The 19340-nt window shown below is 39.1% G+C and overlaps 1 protein-coding gene across 2 annotated transcripts in view; it reads right to left on the reverse strand.

The window, feature by feature from the left end:
• The window catches only part of adarb1b (adenosine deaminase RNA specific B1b), a 145528-nt gene that overhangs the window by 11742 nt on the left and 114446 nt on the right, over positions 1-19340 (reverse strand). For both annotated transcript variants that reach the window (XM_024286327.2, XM_024286326.2), the window contains 5 exons: positions 13611-14527; positions 10301-10415; positions 7646-7814; positions 7408-7559; positions 4213-4381 (listed from right to left, as the gene is read on the reverse strand). In XM_024286327.2, coding sequence (XP_024142095.1) covers positions 4213-4381; positions 7408-7559; positions 7646-7814; positions 10301-10415; positions 13611-14527 — 1522 coding nt within the window. The remainder of the gene's footprint in view (positions 1-4212; positions 4382-7407; positions 7560-7645; positions 7815-10300; positions 10416-13610; positions 14528-19340) is intronic.

The following is a 19340-nucleotide window of genomic DNA, read 5'->3' on the forward strand; positions in this document are numbered from 1 at the left end:
AGTGAGTGGGTCATAAAACAGTAAAAAATTGTTCTGGTAGAGTCCTGGGATATATCTCGATACATATCATATTGCCGATTCACACATCTACTTTTACTGCCCTTTATAATTTTATGGAGTTTTTTAAATGTTCTTTTCAATTTGCCAAATTTTTCATTTTCTATTTTCACCTTTCTTCTTCGTGCGAAGCACTTTCACATGATGGCGTTGTGAAAGTGTTTTTAAATAAAGATTGACTTATTCAACACTATTACATGAAAGCAAAACACTTCTAGTGTGTCTGCAGCAGAATCAGATCTCAGTTATTAACATCAATAATTATTATTACTCTAGCTTTTGATATAAGAAAACACTAAAACAGAGTCTGTTAAATGTCAACAGTAGAAAGATTATGAAGTTTGGCAGTAAAAATTAGAAGATTTTTAGGTAAAAATTGAAAAACAGTTCTATAAAAACTGTAGATATTGTTCAGTTTTCTGCAAAAGGAAACTTTTTGCTGCATTAAACTTTAACAGAGACACTAAAAAACCTAGAATTTTTGACAATATTCAGGTTGTAATTACAATAATATTAGAAAAGAGTTGGAAAAAAATATATAAATATTAAAAGTATACATATTTATATATAAAGACTTAAAAGGAGTGATCTTTTATTCCCTTTAATTAAGTATCAAAAATAAACTGAATACAATATACGCTTTACAACTACATAAATGGAAGGGAGCAGTTTGAAGAATAAAATTCTTATAGTCTGCTAAGAGAAAGATTTGTACTAATAAAAGTACTATTTGATAAGAAAAAAGAAAAAATACAACAAAAACAAAAAAAATGTTAAAAAATCTTCACAGGGTTTATTTTCATCTGTTTTCACCTCTGTTGTGTGTCACGACCACATTTCAGAGACAGAATTGAATGTAGAAGAGAAGCCCATAAATATGAATATTTAAACAAATACGATTTCTCAGCAGCTCAGAACATCTGCTACACAGCAGCTCACAGGGCTGTATAGACTCTGAAGTATCTAACCTCCTCGTGTTTCTACACTGCATCATTAACCAAGTCCCCCCACTCATTTTCCTATTGACATGCTCTACGGAGTGACGCCTCCCCGGCTCATCGAGGAGAGACACGGGGAGATGCAGAAAGTGTTAAGAGGAGGAGGAGGCAGGACTGAATGGGAGAGAGACTTCATTCAGTAAGAGCAAACTTTTGGGAAAGATGAGGGAAAGTTTGGGTCTCAAATCCTTGGAATTCTGAATCTTCAACATGTCTGACGTTCTGTAACGTCTGCATTAAAATCCTTCTCAGAATTCCTGATGTGATAAGAAGAATAAACAAAAAAACAAATGAGCATAAGGTGGTCTGCAATGGTTAAAGTTCATCTTTATCTTCTTCAAAAAGCTGCTTTAAACTTTATTTGTACATTTCTCTACCTCATTTAATAAATAAGGAATTAATGATAATAAGTTAAAAAAGAGGAAAATGGATCCTAAAACTAGTATTTTCCAAATATAATCATAAACTTGAATCCACCGTTTGAGCAACTTTATATTAGCAGCATCCTCCCAACGCAATATTATGCATTATTATAATTATTATTATGATCTGCAGGAACATGTGCTGCAATAAATCCATATTTGTAGTAAAGACACCTGGTTTTTGTCAGTTAAATAAAGGTTTCCTTTATTTTGAAGTCAAAGGCTCTTCCTCGTTGGCTCTTTTATGCTAAAATAAACTCTCCAAACACCTCATGAGTCCAGTCTGAATACACCCTAAGAACGAGTTGCATGTATTTTGGACACGTGTGACATGATGTGAGAGAATCCAGTAAATTTCCAAAATAAAACTTCCCTCAGAATCAGGTTATAAATAAAATGTCAAAAATGTCGGTAATGTTTTCTCTCTGTGCAGCCCGGTACCGGTCCTGTGAGGTTTTTAGTTCCAGGAGTATCAAATCTGAGCTGAAGAAGAGAAAGCCACTGAAGCTTGAAGGTTACAGGACCAGCCCCGAAAAGAACTCAATTAACTCAGAACATTTATTCTAAGGGGGGAAATTCTTAAAAATCTGAAGATTTATTCAAAGGTGGAGTGATAGAGTCTGTCAGACAATGAACCAAAGAGAACTTTGGACCACCTTAAAGGCCCAAACATTCAGAGCTTTGCTGGAGAAGTGTTTTGTGGAAGTGAATCTTCTTGTAAACATAGAAATAAAAACAGGTAAAAGCAGAAGGAACACAATAAAATAAACAAGTCAGTCAAAAATAAATAAAAACAAAATAAAACCGTTAATCACTTAAGTCTGTCAGGACTCCGGCTATTGTTAAATTGCAGCAAGAACCTGAACTTCATATGCAACCAAGTGTAGATAACAGATAACATAATAACTGAGTTTTCTGTCAGAGAAAGAAAACCGTTTGAAGAAATAAATGTTTAACAGAAACAACACATTTTGTTCATTTAAGCCTAAAAAAGAAAAAAACTTTTTCTAAAAAAAATGCATGAAATGTTAGATTTAAAAAAAAATTTTTTTAAATAAAAATATTTTCTTTGCTGCATTTTTGTCTGTCAGAAAAAAATATATATATAAATGATTCTTTAAGGAATATTTCATTTAATATTTCTTCTTATACTTAAGGAACTTCTTTGCAGATTGAATAAGTGAAACAGGAATAGTGAGGATTATGAATGCTGCTTCGGGGGGTCTGCTGCTTCCGTGTTCGATGTGAGAAAAGTGAGAGAAACCGAGTTGATGGAGAGGAAATCATTTTAGCACAAATGCAACGTTTTCTGAGGCCGGTAATGCTAACACGGAGACCCAAAGCGGCAGCGCTCGTTCTGAAGGGCGCCAGGAAGCACGAACAAACAGTCGACTTATGTTTTCCAGGCTTTCAATTTCATTTCTGTCAAACTTCGCTGTTCTCCGGCTGCTGTCCTTTCCCACAAACATTACGCCTCACATGTGGACGGAAGCGGCTGAAACAAAACCCGGCAGGAAAGAGCGCTGATGGAAAACTGTGTAAAAGCCGGATTGATGATGAGAACAAAAGGAGAGAAGAAGCCGGCTTGTTGCTCCTGAAGGCGGGAAAACGGTGGGGGGGAGGGTGTGCGGTCAGGGTCAATGTGAGCCGCTCGAGCTCAGCGGGAATCAAACTCGCACAAGGACGACAGCGGGTCACCCGGCAGCAGTTCCTGACCTGAATCCTGCTGAGTGAGACGTATACTTCCACCTTCAGCAGATGCTGAAAGCTCCGTCACGCTCAGCACCCGCGCCGTCCAGGCGAAGAATCAAACCGCCAACGAGCCGGTGAGCGGACGGATTTTCAAAGATACAGTAAGGCCGTCTTACACAGCAAGCTGTTAGGGAGACATCCTTAAATCTCATTTTCTCCACTGCTGGCTTTGATGGTTCCCTGCTGGACAAAAACCTGAAGCGGCTGCAGCGGCGCTGACACGCTCTCAAACTGCATTTGCAAACAAACCCACTGTCAGCTTTTCAGAGTCTGAGCAGGCGGAGCACAACTCACACCAAAGACGGAGAAGAAGATGAGTTATGGAGGAGCGCTTTCATTCATCAGGAGGGAAGAACGGCGTCGCCTTGAACATGGACAGAGACTAAAGACACCATGATCAGCAGGGAGAAAATCCACAGGGACGCAGCATCCATCACGTCACTCCCAAGCTCTGCAGAGAACATCAAAGCCGGGATGATGGAGTGGACGGACACGGCGGGGAGGAAGCGGCGCACAGTAGATTATGGCGACGCGTGGAAGCAGCATCATGAATCACAGCTACTTAAAGAGCAACGTTTCAGACCTGCGCTGAATGTGAACAGCTGATCTGAAAACAGACACCAACGGATCGCTCCTCCTTCTTAAGGGTTCCTTGTGCAGATGGTGCAGCGAGCAGGCTAGCATGCGCTGCTTTGAGAGCACGCTAGCAGTTTCAGTTGACATGACAACCATGAACACACAGGTCCAATTATTGAAGGAAAAGTGACAGAGGAACTTTTTATCATGGTTTAATCTGACATCTAATTATTTTAATTTGGAATATTTGTCTATTAATTTATTTTAATCATAAGTTTGTGTATTTATGTGCATAACCATTTGATTTCATAATATATCTCTTTACAGGGAAGATTTTTGGAGTCAATCTTTTTAAAAGTAGCTTGGGTAATAAAAACTGTTTTAATCAAAATCCACATTTAAATTACCGTGCAATCTTGTCACTGCAGGACATGGTGAGCAGCCTCTCTCCTTGGAGCACCCCGTCCCAGGTCTGGATGGTGTTGCTGGACCTCACCGGGATGGTGCCCTCCCCAGACTCTATTTTTGTCCTTAGCTGGCCCCTCGCTTTGCGGTTAGGATGTCGGTCTCCCTGATCTGAGTGAGAGAGCAGAGAGAGGGAACAGAAACATGAAAAAGGGCTTCTGTGATCTCTCTGTGACCTGATCATGATGAGTTAGATCTGTTGATTAAAGCTGGAAGTCACCTTAGTGTGGAAAATATACAGAAAAGCAAAACTGAAGCTTATTTTAATCACTCTGAAGAAGATAAATATTTTGCTGCACTGGACAATTTATTTAATATATCCCTCCATGTATTTATTTCAATTTACAAACAACTTAGGAATGAAACACAAAGAAATGATCATAATTAATATTTGAACCGAGTAACAAAACTGGATTGGAATTTGATGGTTTTATGAAATAAGTTAAAAAAATTAAAAGATGCTTATTAAAGATTTAGCTTTAAGTCTGTAAATTTGCCACCCTGAAAAAAAATACATGATCAAAATAAAAAAAGCAATTTCAAGAAAAAAAATGAATATAAAAACTTTAAATCTTTATTTTGCATATTATAGTAAAAAAAAATTCAAGTAGAAGTTCAAATGCATTCATTTTTTTCTGACAAATTGTCTTTAGTGACATCTTTATACTCTGTCTCAAGAGTCACTCAGTTGTTTGATTTGAATGTTTTATTCACATTTCTACTTCTTTTCTAAACTGATTGGCTGCCTCCATGCTTTCCATTTTTCCTCCTATATCCAGATTTTTCAAAATCGTGTTGTTAAATAAATTCCTTGAACAATTGACTGTATGTGAGAACTGGACTGAGCGGCCCCTCCCTCAAACAGGAAGGACCCGTTGGCTCCAAGAACCCAAAATCCCATCGACTTCAATTGATAAATAAACAGCTTTTGTTCAGTTATTATATATGACTGAATAACCATTCTTGATCTGATATCTTTTTTTTAAACATGTTCTTGATAATCCTATTTTTCCCCCAATTTTTATTGTAGTAAGTTATTTAAGTTATAAACTAGCCAATCAGATGCCTCATTAAAAGTATGTGTTAAATTCAGGCTCCCACGTCCAACGTTTAAAATGTTAGGTTGACAGGTTTTGTGTACCCGTTGCAGTGATAGGGGTGTGGCCTACCAACTAGCTTACTCCTGATTGGTGAGAGTGGTTGCTATAGAAATGTTGACTCAGACGTATTTGGACCAATCACTGCTTAATGACGTGGTCTGTCATGGTGATGTTTGTATTGAAAAAAAAAGAAAAAATGGCGACTCAATTGAATTTGTTTCATTGAAACGGGAGGCAAACCTTTTTTTTGTGATGTAACACTCTGTCTGGTTTTCTTATAGAGGGACTTGTCTAAGCTGCAGTTTGGGTTCTGCAAACAGTGGTGGTGTGGAAAACTCGAGATAAAGTCTGTTTGGTTAACAGATTTGTTTGAATGAGACCAATTAGCTGTGTTGCAATTGACTATGAAATTGCTCAAATTGGATTTGCCTAAATTGAATAAATTCGCCTGAAACTCCCAAAATTTAGAAAAAAACAAACATTTATTGGAATAAAGTTGTTGTGCTTGGATGGAGTGTTTTTTTTAGGTGTGTCGAAATTGAAATGTTTAACAAAACTGTAATGGAAACACTTTTTCTTTTTATTAAATGAGTCACATGACCAACACGTTCTTACTCCCATCTCATCATATATGGACCTATGGCTCGGGCCCCTCCAAGACACTTTTTAACATTTTGGGAATCCCCAATTTCTCGTTTTTTGACGTGCTGACTGTTCCCATTAAATTAGGGGTCCCCAACCCTCAAGGTGCAGTCTGGTACCGGTACCGGTACCCAGTTCCATGTCCGATACCACGTCCCATATTATGTGCGTATGGTTCGGGCCCCCTTAGCGCCACTTTTTGACATTTTGGTGTTCCCATCTTGTCTATTTTGATGTACTAGCTGATCCCAATAAATCTGAGGTCCCCAACCTCCAGGCTGCGAACCGGTACCGGTCTGAGAGCCAATTGGTACCGGGCAACAGGCGCTAATTAGGAGTCCCCAACCCTTGGGACACGGACTGGTGCTGGTACCCTAACCCAGTTCCGCTTCCAGCACCACGTCCCATATATGGACGTAAGGTTCAGGCAACCTCCGCGCCACTATTTGATGTTTTGGGTGTCCCCAACATGTCTATTTTGATGTGCTGACTGTTCCCAATAAATCTGAGGTCCCAAACCTCTAGGCTGCGAACTGGTACCGGTCTGAGAGCCAATTGGTACCAGGCAACAGACGCTAATTAAGAGTCCCAAATTGTGTGAGTTGGTTTGTGTCTTTTCACATTATTATGATTTAATAGAAACAGTGTAATTGCAAAGTTGTGTTTTTCAATATTTCTAGAATTCTGATAAAGTTTTGCACTTGTGTGTAATTGAAACACAGCTGAAGTTTGAAGGTGTTAATCAGAACATATTTTCTCATTTTTCCTGAATAATGAATGTGTCCATCGCTTCACTGGACGCCATCCTCTACTGTACAGAGTCACAGCCAGATTCTAATTATAATATTTCATTTCATAAATGCCTCTCTGGAATGTAAACACTCTTTTGTTCCACTGTGGAGAAATTTGTGGCAACAAATCAGTAAGCAGAAATGTTTGTGGAAAAAAACGAAAAAAAAAGGAGGGAAAACAACAAAAATGGCGCTTTCCACATTATGTTATCAAAGTTTTTGCTGTTCTACCAGCAGGCAGCATCTATTCAGCGGCTAATTGAATGTGGCTGTTTTCTATTCAGCCTGCCATGTGCGATGGAAAGCTTTCTGACAAGAATAAGAGGGAGGTTAATCAGACAGACAGAGTGGGAGGCCTGAGCGGGAGAAAGACTGATAGAGGGGGACAAAGAATGACAAAAAGCTCTAATTACAAGTGCCTTGTTTAAATGTGAGGGTAATGTGTGTTTGGACAGCGTAGCAGAATTCACATTTAATGAATCGAAGCGTAAGAAGAACGACTCCAAATTTAATTAAATAAAGTAAACAGCTGCTGAAAGTGAATCCTGAACCGAGATGGGACTAAATTAAAAATATGTCAGGGGAGACGGGAGGCGGGGGGTACCTTCCACACCGGCCTCGTGAGGAGAGAAGATCCTGGCGTCCCCGCACGGCGAGGTGCTGATGTAGAGGTGGAACTGAACGTTGTCCTTTAACCTGTAGCCTCCCTTCTCACACGTCACAAATATAGACTTCTGGTGCTCCTCTTTAGTGTTGCTATGACAACCGAGACACCCAGAGATGTGAATATGGAAAACGGTGATGTGAGGACACTTATTGTTTGAAGAGGAGAAGACACTGACCTGAGGAAGAACTCCAGCTGAGTGTAGAGGTACCTGATGAGCGAGCGCCGGGCGATTATCTCAGCGTGGCAGTCGTTGAGCGCCAGTCCTCGGTCGCTCATGTACTCACCGTTGATGCATTTGGTTCCCGTGGAGACACAAATCACCTGCGCTTCCTTCACGTCTGTCCCTGTCGGAGGGTTGTTAGTTAGTGACTTGTACATAATGCAATCCCGAACTTCCTAAATTATCCAAGATAAGACTTAGAATGCTGCGTCCTGATCGTGGATCTTAGAGAAACCAATTAAATGTTTTTTGTCCAATTTATTGAAGATTGTTACGGCTGAGGCTGTATATTTTGTTTTATTTGTGTTTTTCTGACATTCCTTGCAGATTGGTGTCCAAACTGTTCAATGCACCTGATTGGATGAGGGTTTCCAGCAGCAGCACTCCAATGCTGCCACATCCTCTGTTCTAGCCCCCAAAGCTGGCAGCAGCAAAGCATTTACTTTTTAGAAGGCTTTGGTGCTTGTATTTTGGTTATTTACGCATAGTTTAAAATTTTCTATAAATAAATTATCTGTTTATTTTCAGCCTGGGTTTGTTAGTGACAGTTTTTGAGCGATTGGTATATTTAATTTCTTTAATTTTTTACCTTTATGCTACATTCTTTATAAGTTCCTAGACAGAGGTGTAACATAAATTGGGGTCTCGTCCGTGATTTGTTAATCCATCAGGATCCATTTATTTAGTTGTTTTTTTTTCTTAATTATTTGATTTTTGTAAAATTCTGTTTCTGTGGAGACAATCTTTTGTTTTTTTTCGTATACATTTTTCTTATTTTACAGCTATATTATGCTCCACCAGTTTCCCTAGACAAAAAGGGATGTAACAAAGATGTTTTTATGTTCTTGCATCTTGATGCATAATTTTGGCAGCTAAGGTGAAAATCTATTTACCCAAAACAATTAATTTAGTTTACATATGTTTTTTTCTTCCCATTCCCTTACAAGCATTTTATCAAATTTTATTTGGTAATCTATATATTCTGAGGATTCAATGTGTGTGGGCTGTGTGTATAAGTGCAAATGTCTATTTATGATAATGAAGAACTATAATGTTGTATTCATTTAGAAAGTAACATAAAAATTAATATCTAAATTAGATTTAAAGGATTTACATTTTTGTGATTTTCTATTGTGTCATTGCTGAAATTGATTGAAATAAACCATACCTTAAATGTGGATAATAAATTACATTAATTACACATCTGTGACAAACTGGAGCCAAAAACACTCCTACTTCTTGTTTAACTTGAAACTCTGTTCTGATCAGGTTTTTTTTTGGCCCGATCTGATGCAGATTCATTTGATTTACGAGAACCTGCCAATAGTCCTGATCCGATACTTCTTTAATACATTTATAACGATACACACATTTTATAAACACATCTAAGTATTTCTCTATTTCATGAACTTTATTTCATCATCTAACACTTAAACATAATAATTCTGTAAAGTAGCTTTACATTCAATTCAAAGTAGTCCAACTATCAACTCCAAAGAAAATGCTAACTATGAACTAGTTATAATAGGTAATAATCAGATGAGAAAATTTGGTGGCTGTAGCTTTAGTATCTCTAGAACTATTGAACATTTTTGATCAGATGGGATTCATATATTCATTAAAAATGACTAAAAATGAACAATGACTTTCTTTCATTTCATTGTAGCATGAATATATTGATGGGAATCATTTCTCAGTTTTGATCGTTTTTGAGACTTTTTTTCTTGCACTTTCTAGCCGTCTCTCTGTTGGTAGGACAGATGAAGCTGTCCTAATTAAAATGAAACAAAACCCAGATTTTTTTTTTCTGTAGAAATGTCTTTGTAGGACAATATTTGAGTTAGGTTTAAACACAAGAGACACTTGGTGTCAGTTTAAAATGTTTATTAAAAGAGGTATTGAGCCCAGAAGCCTGAATCAGAAGTGTTTCTTGTGCGCCTCCTGCTCAGACTAGTGCCATGATTCATTGATGATATGCAGAATTTTAGTAGTGTTCATCTACAATATTAAACTTAAAACCTATAGCGCCGACCAAAAATAATGAGATATGCAAAATGTACATCCGATCCCTGATCAGAATGCAGCATTGGATTCTGAAACTACCCAATTTCTAATCACATGATTGGACTGGCAGGTTGCTAATAGAAACATTGAAGTACAGTGGTCCCTGGCGGTACCGTGGTTCACCTTGTTGTCAAACAGAATTTCTGTGCAATTTTGACAGCAAACTTTATTCTGATTGGGTCAAGACTATTGTCAATCCATCTTCTCTGTGCCGTATCTCCTCTGCAGGATGCTTTCAGCTTACTAAATTTACTTAAGTCTTTGACTGCAATCAGATATTTATTTTTATTCTAAAATTCTGACTAGATAAAAGTGTGTAAATGCTTGTTCAAGAAAAGAGTGTAGTTAGGGGTTTTACAGCCTTAAAACGTCTAGAATCCTACAGCAGATTTTACCAATCACTGGTTATTTTTAGAACATAACTCCTTGGATAAACTAGGAAACACTGTAACACCAGAACTTTCTTTGCAGGTTCTATGCTGTAAGTTTCCTCTTGGATAACACTAATAGGCATGTAGTAGAAACCCTGCTCTCCTCTGATGTTACCTGTTGTCATGACGACTCCCGCTAAGACCTTTCGTCGTGCATGGGGGGATGTAAAGTTGTCAGTCAGTTCACTGAACTTATCCACCACCAGGCGAGAGACGGCATCAGCCAGAACCTGGAGACACACACACACACGCACGTGTGCACGCACACAGCCACAGACAAACACAAGCTTTTCTCAGATGTGTCATCTCACAGCACATGTCTGATGTTATCCCTCCTCGGAGCATTATGTACCTGTCACACTGTTTGCATTCTGCATCAAACAAGACTCACATCGTTGAAACGGCAACAAGCAAAACTGGGTTGACCCCCCGAGGTAAACATAACCATCTTTTAAGCAACGCTGCTGGAGGTTGGCGTGACGATTAGAGCTTATCTCCTTTTTCTGACGGTGTATCAGACCCAACAAATGAAGAAAAACAACAACAAAGTCATCATCTATCCACTAACTTACTTCCTGCTGAACATGTGAGGACACCTAAAACCAACTTCACACATCCAGCTAACCAGAGCAGCTCTTTAACCGCTGCTAATGTGATGGAGAATGACAACTTCTTAATGGAGGGAGAATGGCTGGATGATTTTAAATTAAAGAAATTGGTAAAAAAAAAAACTGCTATGCAAATTTCCTTCATAGATCTTATGATCTAGAAGACTATAAAACACCATGTTTGGTTTGAATACTTTGTCATTACTGCAACCTCTATTATTCAACGTTGACTGAATTCGACTATTTAAATGATTTATTGTGTTTCAAGTATTTTCTTTTGTCGGAGTTTAATAAAACTAACCCAAATTAGAAATTAAACTCTAAATTAAATTTTTTGGAGGAAATAACTTCCAAAATGAAGGAACCAAGCTGCAAAATTCATCAAAAAATGACAGAGAATTAATGGAGTAGTTATTAAAACGAGCAGATTGTTGAATAAATCAGTGGAAAGAAGAAAGACGGAGCAGCAGAGGAGTAAAAGGCTTTGGGGAGACGCAGTGTTGACAGTGTGTCGAGCTGATTAGCCTCGCTGGCGGTGTTATCTCTCTTAACGCGCAGTCATCCCTGACGTGAGATCTTAAGGCGTCGCCGCCTTTCCTTATTCCCCGTTAACGTGACCTGATCCAGATTTCAGTGATAATCTATGAAATCCACATAAACTGACTTGAGGAAATGTGGGAAACTGACATTCACCTGTTGGTTGGGTCACATGATAATACCCTAAAACAGGTGTGTCAAAATTATTTTGGTTCAGGGGCCACATTCAATCCGTCGGACCAGTAATGTAATAGCAAAATATCCTTTGGCCCATTATTCCTGAAAAGCTCGTCACTAGGGTTGGGCACCGAAGTTCGGTTCCAAGTAGGAACCGTTATGATTTGCGCGGTTCTACCGAAACCGAAAGATGCGGCTGCAAACGGTGCCGGATTTCGGTTCCAAAGTTCATTGAAGTTTAATTTGTCTGTGGACATGTCAATCACTTGTACTCCCTTCTGATTCTTTACGATTCAGCCTATCTATTTACTTTCTTGTGTTCGTGGGCGGGCTCATATAAAACCGCCGAGATGGTCGGCTTCCGCAAACGTCGGTGGCCGGGACTTTCGCTGTGAATAGTGGAGTTTCCGCAATTTTTAAACAACGCTGGAGCCCCATCCCAAAATGAAACAATGAATCGTTTCCTCCTTGTTGGGCTGCTAATAGCAGAAAGCTCGGCTCGGCTCCGCCCACCACCACAGCGGGTCGTCATCATCTGCTGCGCTTTGCAGCCGTGTGATTGACATTTGTCTTCCGCCTTATTTTATTGAAATAAAATATTGCTTTTGCCCAAAAACAACTGCAAATAAATGCCACATTCCTGATTTAATTTAATAAAATGTCAGGCTAAAATTTCAAGGACGTTTAAGTTTATTTAAGACGGAGTTTTATATTATGCTTTATATTACGTGCGCACAGCTGCACGGCAGGAGGGAGTCTGCGCTTGTTTGAAGCCGTTCTGCTTTGGGTTTGGGAAGATAAAGGCATTATTTTTTATTACTGAAGTACCGCAATAAGCACCGAAAGGGAACCGAAACCGAAACAAAAGAACCGCGGTAGCACCGGAACCGCATCAGAACCCATCGGTGCCCAACCTTACTCGTCACTCCATGTCAATTGTTCTTGTGTAATTGTGGTGTCACACCTGATAATTTTTATAGCTACTCAACAGCGGTGAGGCTGGGGAGGAACAAAATGGCATCTTACCTAGACGTGCCACGCGCCTGCAAAGATATGCTATTTTACTTTTCCTTTGCTCCCCCTAGAGGCGGAATTGCGCATTGTGGCCATTTCTTTAAATGAGTCGCCACTGGAATGGGCTACAAACTTCCTTTTTTCTCAAATATCCTAATATTTTATTTCTCTTCACAACTGGGCCGGATTAAAACATTTAGTGGGCAGCCCTGCCATAGATCATTATAAGTGATCTCTCAGCCTCCATAATCGTAGGTCCAATCCCAATTCTTCCTTTCTCCCTTCCCCTCCATTTGAAGAGGCAGTTTAAGTGCAAGTGTGTCCGGAATATTATTTTTTTATCTCCCCCTACAAGGGGAGTAATACAAAGTCCTCCGCCGTGAGGGTAAACTCAATCGCTCTGAAAAGTTCATGTGGGCGCGCTTTGAAGCACAGAAGTTCACATTTAAATCTAAGTAATGACGTTTTGTTGTAGCATGACCTTTATAAAGTTATAAAACCGCTGTTGTTATGTATATTCAAGCGCTGGAAGCTCCGCGCTAATGCTAGCAGACTGGCGATTACTGGTGACATCATTGAACAAAAGAGTCGTCCGAAATATGAGACACTATTTTTTCATAACTTTCTGTTTGGAGGGCCAATGAGGGGTAGAGTGAAGGGAAGAATTGTAGTGTTGTGTCACTATGTTACTATCAGAAAATAACATTGGGCTGTCAGTAACAATAATATAAAATTATCTGGCGGGCCTCGACTGTGACACGTGTTCCCTAAAATAACTCTGAAAGTGGAGAAGCTATTCTATTTCATTGGACTGTTGGGTAATACATCGAGATGATTAAAACTAAAAACTTCTAATCCTTGTGCTATCCTAGGTATGTTTACATTAAAAATGGGGTCATCTGGACACCACAAGACAGCGCGCTGAACAATTTTTTCCAATGATTTTTGATTGTCACTAGTGTCCGTGTCCACCTTCATCCACGAGAGCTGCACCAACAAGTTTTGACAAACTACTGATTGCCTTCAAATGAAGGTCTACCAAGCATCCTGATGGGTAATCTGCTCTGGTAAAGTAAGGAAACCTCTTACCTGGGGTAGGTGAAGCTGCAACCCCTCTCTCGGTATGGGTTGTCTGGACGGCGTCTGGTCTAGCTGCATGTTGAACAGAGCGGACAGGGCGGCCTGCGCCGCTCGGGCTTTAGCCAGCTTCTTGTTGCGCCCCGAGCCTTCAAACGTCTGCGTGTCCACCGTTACCGACATCACAAAATTCTTGGCGTGACTTTCGCCACTTTCTGAGACAAAGTCATACTTGAGACCTGGTCTGAGCTCATTGAGGATCATGACCGGGTTTTTGCCAGTGGATGGGGAGCTGAATGCAGATGGAGGCGGCAATGGTGCCTGAACAAGGTTGCTGCCAGGTGGGGTGGGCAGTGGGTACTCCCCCAGGGAATTTGTACCGTTGGAGCCAAGGTAGAAGGAGTCATCGGAGGCAGCTGGTGTCTCAAAACCGTTGAAGAGCATGTCCGGGAAGTCAGCTTGGTCGGATGTAAAGTCCGTGTTCACCGTTAGAGTCCGGCCCATGGCCATGTGAGCCTCAGATGCGTTGGGGAACTGCACAAAGGAGCGCAGGGCTTTCTCCGCTGCGTTCAATTTGGCCTTCTTCTTGGTGGGGCCCATGCCCTCAAACACCTGTCCGTTGACCTCGACGGTCATGACAAACACAGGCGCATGAACCGGTCCCGTCTGAGACAGCAGTTTGTACTGGAGGCCTGGTTTGATTTCATTCAGCTGCATCAGCGCGTTCTTGGGCAGGACCGGACCCGGGGTTTTCTTTCGCTTCTTGGCCCGGAACTTGGAATGTGCGTGGCCATTGTTACCCTCCTCAAGGGGGCGCTTTCGACTGGCCAGGCCGCTTCCGTTCGGGAGCTGATCAGTGCCTCCCAGCCCGTCTTTGCAGGACACGTTGTCCAGGTTTCGGTTTTCCTTAACATCTGTGCTGCTCGAACCTGCGGTGCCCAGAAAGAGTAACTTACAACGCCTTCGTTGCAGGATCTTGTAAATGCAAAATTTATAGATTCCTTTATCACTCTTTGGAACTGAACCAATGATGTGTGTTCCTTTAGCTTAAAAAAACACATTACCCTGGAGGCTATTGATATGAAAAATAGGAATTATGATCCAGCTATTTCCTCAACAGATGCATAAAAGCGCAACAATAAAAACACCTTTTTGGGGAAAAAAACAGGTTTTGATTTAAATTTAATCCTATTTTGAAAGTAATTTAAAAGCAGAAACTACATTTAATTCTGCAGAAAAAAAACGCACACAGCCACATGTCAGCACTGACGGACAGACACACAAATACACAATGGAGCGGCGCTTTCCACACTCAGTTTAGGCTTTTATACCTCAGATAGAACGAAGGTCTTAGTGGGGAACACATATCACTGATTACAGCTAACAAAGTGGATGGAATGTTGGGAAAATTTTCATTTATAACATCCTCCAGCAAAGGCTTGATAGGTTACTCCTTGCGGTACTCAAGAGAAAGAGAGGCCGCAGTGTGCATGAGTGGGACTGAAAGTCAGGTTGAGGGAGTGCAGGGGGGAGTAGTGCAGGGGGAGGAGCTGAGGACCAGGCAAACAGGAGAGCACATCAAAGAGGCAGAAGGAGAAGACTCCACCTACAGCAGGATCCTAAAGGCTGGACTGGTGACACGGTGGAAGGTTAAAATGCTCGGAATTTTGAAATGTAGAAAAAGTCTGAATGCAGAGAATGTCACTAATAATGGAGCATTTTGCAAGACCCTACGCCTCTGAGATCCCCCCCAATGAAGGTTTGTCAGAAAACAGTTTTAGTGTCTTTTCATGCAGTGACCATCTGCACACAGACGTGTGGAAACAATATAAAAAGAAATACTAGAATGAAAGATTACCAAAGATGCACATTCTGATAAATTAAAAACATGCAATAAATATACATTTTGTTCATCCATTCAGCAGATAAACCTAATAAAAAAAAGCTTTAGGTGCAAACAATAAGGAATACTCACTGGTGAAAGGCTATATATTTATTGACTGTATTTGAGAACTGGACTGAGTGTAACAGCATTCATAAAAAATGACTTTTTCTGAATATCAGCTACAGAAACCAAAAAAATGTATAATCAAGAAAAAAATTGCACTTTTGGAGGAAAATATGGGACGAAGAATGGACAATTCCTCTTTCATATTAAAATATAAATAATATATTTATAACCAATAAGTTATTTAGGCTAGAGACACTATGCTAGCCTGTTACCATTGTCCAATAAACGTAAAGAACGACGCCATATTGAATACGTCAGAAAACAATGAGACGTGGCTTAGCAGATACAGTAAAGTGACATTAAATGCTTAAGTAAAACAATTAATTGTATTTATTTATTATTTTAATTAAGTAATGCTAATCATGACAAAAAGCACATGGTGTTCACCAATGAAGAATATTATCTAGTGACGCTCTGCTAGCTTGGTACCATTGTCCAATATATGTAAAGAGCGACGCCATATTGGACACGTCAGTAAAAAATGTGATAGGGGTGAGGACACAGTAAAATGACGCTGAAATGCTTAATTTTTGTCCAATTTAAAAAAAAAATGATCATCAAAAAATAAGACTCAGGCCGGGGGTAGTAATGTTTTTGTACAAAGTGCAACAGATGAACGACATTTCAAACTTTTTTTTTTATAAATAAATACGTTGTTATATAGGAAACGTATGGGTGGACGCATGGTTGTGATTTTATTCAAATCTACACTAAGATTAACACAAACTGTTAGACTCCCTGGTCTGTGGGTAGCTGATATTGCCCGGGGCCGTGTGACGTGGTCAAACCGTACCGGGAAAAGTGCACCCCAGTCGACAGTTGCGCCAGTCTTACTGACCAGTTTGATTACTTGCAATATATATATATAAAAAAAAAAAAAAAAACTTTAATGAAAAAAAATAGGGTTAGCAAGAAATTCTCTATGGAAGTCTAAGGGATTATGGCTTCTCCGATCAAGTGGACACTTCCTGTTTGGAACACCAGGGGGAGGGGTCACTCAGTCCAGTTCTCACATACAGTCAGAAAATAAAGTTGGAACTTGTCAAACTTTGCCTTACCTATAGTTTTTCTTGTAAATCTGCTTTAAACTTGATATTTAAGTAAGTTTAAATATGATGCAAAACATCTGTATTTCTCTCATTTGTGAACCACAAAAATAAATATTTCGGCAATTAAACCAAATGCTGCACATACAATAGAACAGACACACACATAAAAAAGTGGAAACCTCGTGTTTACCCCCCCATCTTCCTGTTAATTACATACAACATTAAAAAGTTGAAGGAGTGAGATTTCTACAGAGCAGAAACAGATAATGTAGACATTCAAGGACGACACCGAGCCATGCGCCACATTCCAGCACACATGCAGGTAAACTCGCCACCATGCAGGGCTTTTGTGTAATCAGCATTAATAAGGTCAACTCAAACCACTGCTAAACTCTTATATTCTCACAGTTTTAATGTTTTTGGAGTTGATAAGGAGCAAATCTGCAGACAAAAACAAAGTTTGTGTCGCATCTCACTGGCGTTTTGATGTGAGTTGTTTCCTGTGATGAAAAGGGTTTGGAGAGCTGCCAGGGCTGTCACATAAAAGTTCAACGCTTCTTTCATGTCTTCCTCTGGCTTTCCCCTGGTGCTAAGGAAACAGGCTAGAACTCTGCTTCATCTTCAAATGCACTTTTTATATGCCTCTTTTTATAAAAAAAAAAAAAAGTCAAAGCAGCGCTTCAGAAACAAAAGGAAAACAAAGATTTTTTTTTTTTTTGCAGCATCTGATCTGCGTGATATCCTGATAAGGAAGCCACGGCGCTGCAGTAAAAACCATCTGCTTGTGTTGATGAGAAGTCAGTTACCTTTAAATGGGCTCACACATCTGTGGAACGATTCCCCAATTTAAATCTAAACTTCAAGTTAAAGGGCTAAAGTTAGAATGACTAAGATGTAAAAAATACTTTTCTGAGAGCAGTGCAAAGTTTAGACGTGGGGCTTCATAATATCCACAAAACTTCAAGTAGAGCCTCCAAATCAAAAACTTATTTTGATTAAAGCTTACAGTAAAGCTTTAAATGACTAAAAGTTTTTTTTTATTCTGATATTATCTGTTATACACACACAAAAAAATAATTAAGACAAATTGGCTTTACTGGAATAATCTTATATAAGGCTACATTCACACTGGGCTCAGAAACACGCATTTAAGCAACCACTAAGGGAATATAAATGTGCATTTGAGGCTTCCGCATTCAAAACCCTCACTTTTACGGACGTTTTTAAGTAAATTTTGGAGCCTTATATGTACAAGACCACCATTAAATAGGGATGTAACGATTCAATAAAGTCACGATTTGATTTGATTCATGGTTTTAAAGCCACGATTTTGGATTTTTTTCCCTCAGCATAATGACTTAAAGGTAATTTAAGATCAAATATGTTTTTCTTTTTGTCCCTTACATCAAACTAACAGTAAGGATTCAGTACAAATAGACAATTATACATAATACTGAAATGGTCAAAAATCCTTTGTAAACAAGAGGTGAGTTATTTATTTCAACATCTCTATTTATGCTGTAACAAACTGAACTTGTCTTACGCAGAACTTCAGAACCGACTGTTATACAGTGTCACTGGACACTCTGCACCCGCTCAGCGCAATGGACAAAGTTATATTTAAATTTCGATACGCCTCGAAAAAACACCACCTCCAAGCGCAAACACTTTTTTTTGATAAATGTAGTTCTAATTGTCCTGTTTCCATTAAACAAACTTATTATTGCAAATCCAATTTGTGTAATTTAATTGTCTATGATTCCTACAAATGAAGGAAAGTAAGTTAGTGTTTTATTTATTTATTTTTTTAAAGCTCTTAGGAGTTATTTCTGTACAATGTTCCCACAATACCTCACTTTTTATTGAAGATTTTTTTTGTGAAATTTTGCAAGTTAATTTTCTTTAACAGTACGTCGTGTTCAGCGTCCTGATTGGCTGTAGATCATTGTCAGTGAATCTCCTCCGTGCCATGTCTCCTTTCCACATTTAAATCTTCAATCACGATCAAATCTTTGTTTTCATTCTATAATTCTGGACTTTCTCTGAAGTTTTCAACTTTGAGAGTTTAAACAAAAATGTGTGAAAATGTCTGAGAAAAAGTGTATAAATTGTGTATTGACTGAGAGCCTCTACTGTCTATAATTCATGTAATGTAATATAATTAATGTTGTTTATTGCATAAATGAGGGAACACAGTTATATTGTTCTGGGCTGTGGAACACTAAAATATCAGTTTATGTGTTCCCTTTTAACATGGTGAGTAAAATGTTAGGATTTAAACCAAAAAAAGTTGTTTTTACCCAAAGAGTAAGCCTAGGTATGTTGATCTTGGATTTGTCTGTTTTATGCATAAATGTCCATTTTTTAACCCATTTCAAGCAGAAAGAGTAAACCTTTGGGTTCAATAACGTTAAAATCCCTGCAGCACATTTCCAATCCAAGCCATTGGTTTTGCATTCAGGCAGTGACACTATAACGCTATAAATGTGGATTGGAGCTTACATTTGTGGGAGATCTTTATTTGACTAAACACACTTTATAGTATAGTCATCTATCCTAGATCTATTAAAAGTGATAATATTCAGTTGACACTGATTACACAACAGAGAAAGAGAAGGACAGACGGGCGGAGCGACAGAGGAGGGCAGCAAAAGTACAGAGTAGTATTTAAATGAAGTGACC

Source organism: Oryzias melastigma, linkage group LG21 (assembly GCF_002922805.2).
Source record: "Oryzias melastigma strain HK-1 linkage group LG21, ASM292280v2, whole genome shotgun sequence".
In the NCBI taxonomy this organism is placed as follows: domain Eukaryota; kingdom Metazoa; phylum Chordata; class Actinopteri; order Beloniformes; family Adrianichthyidae; genus Oryzias; species Oryzias melastigma.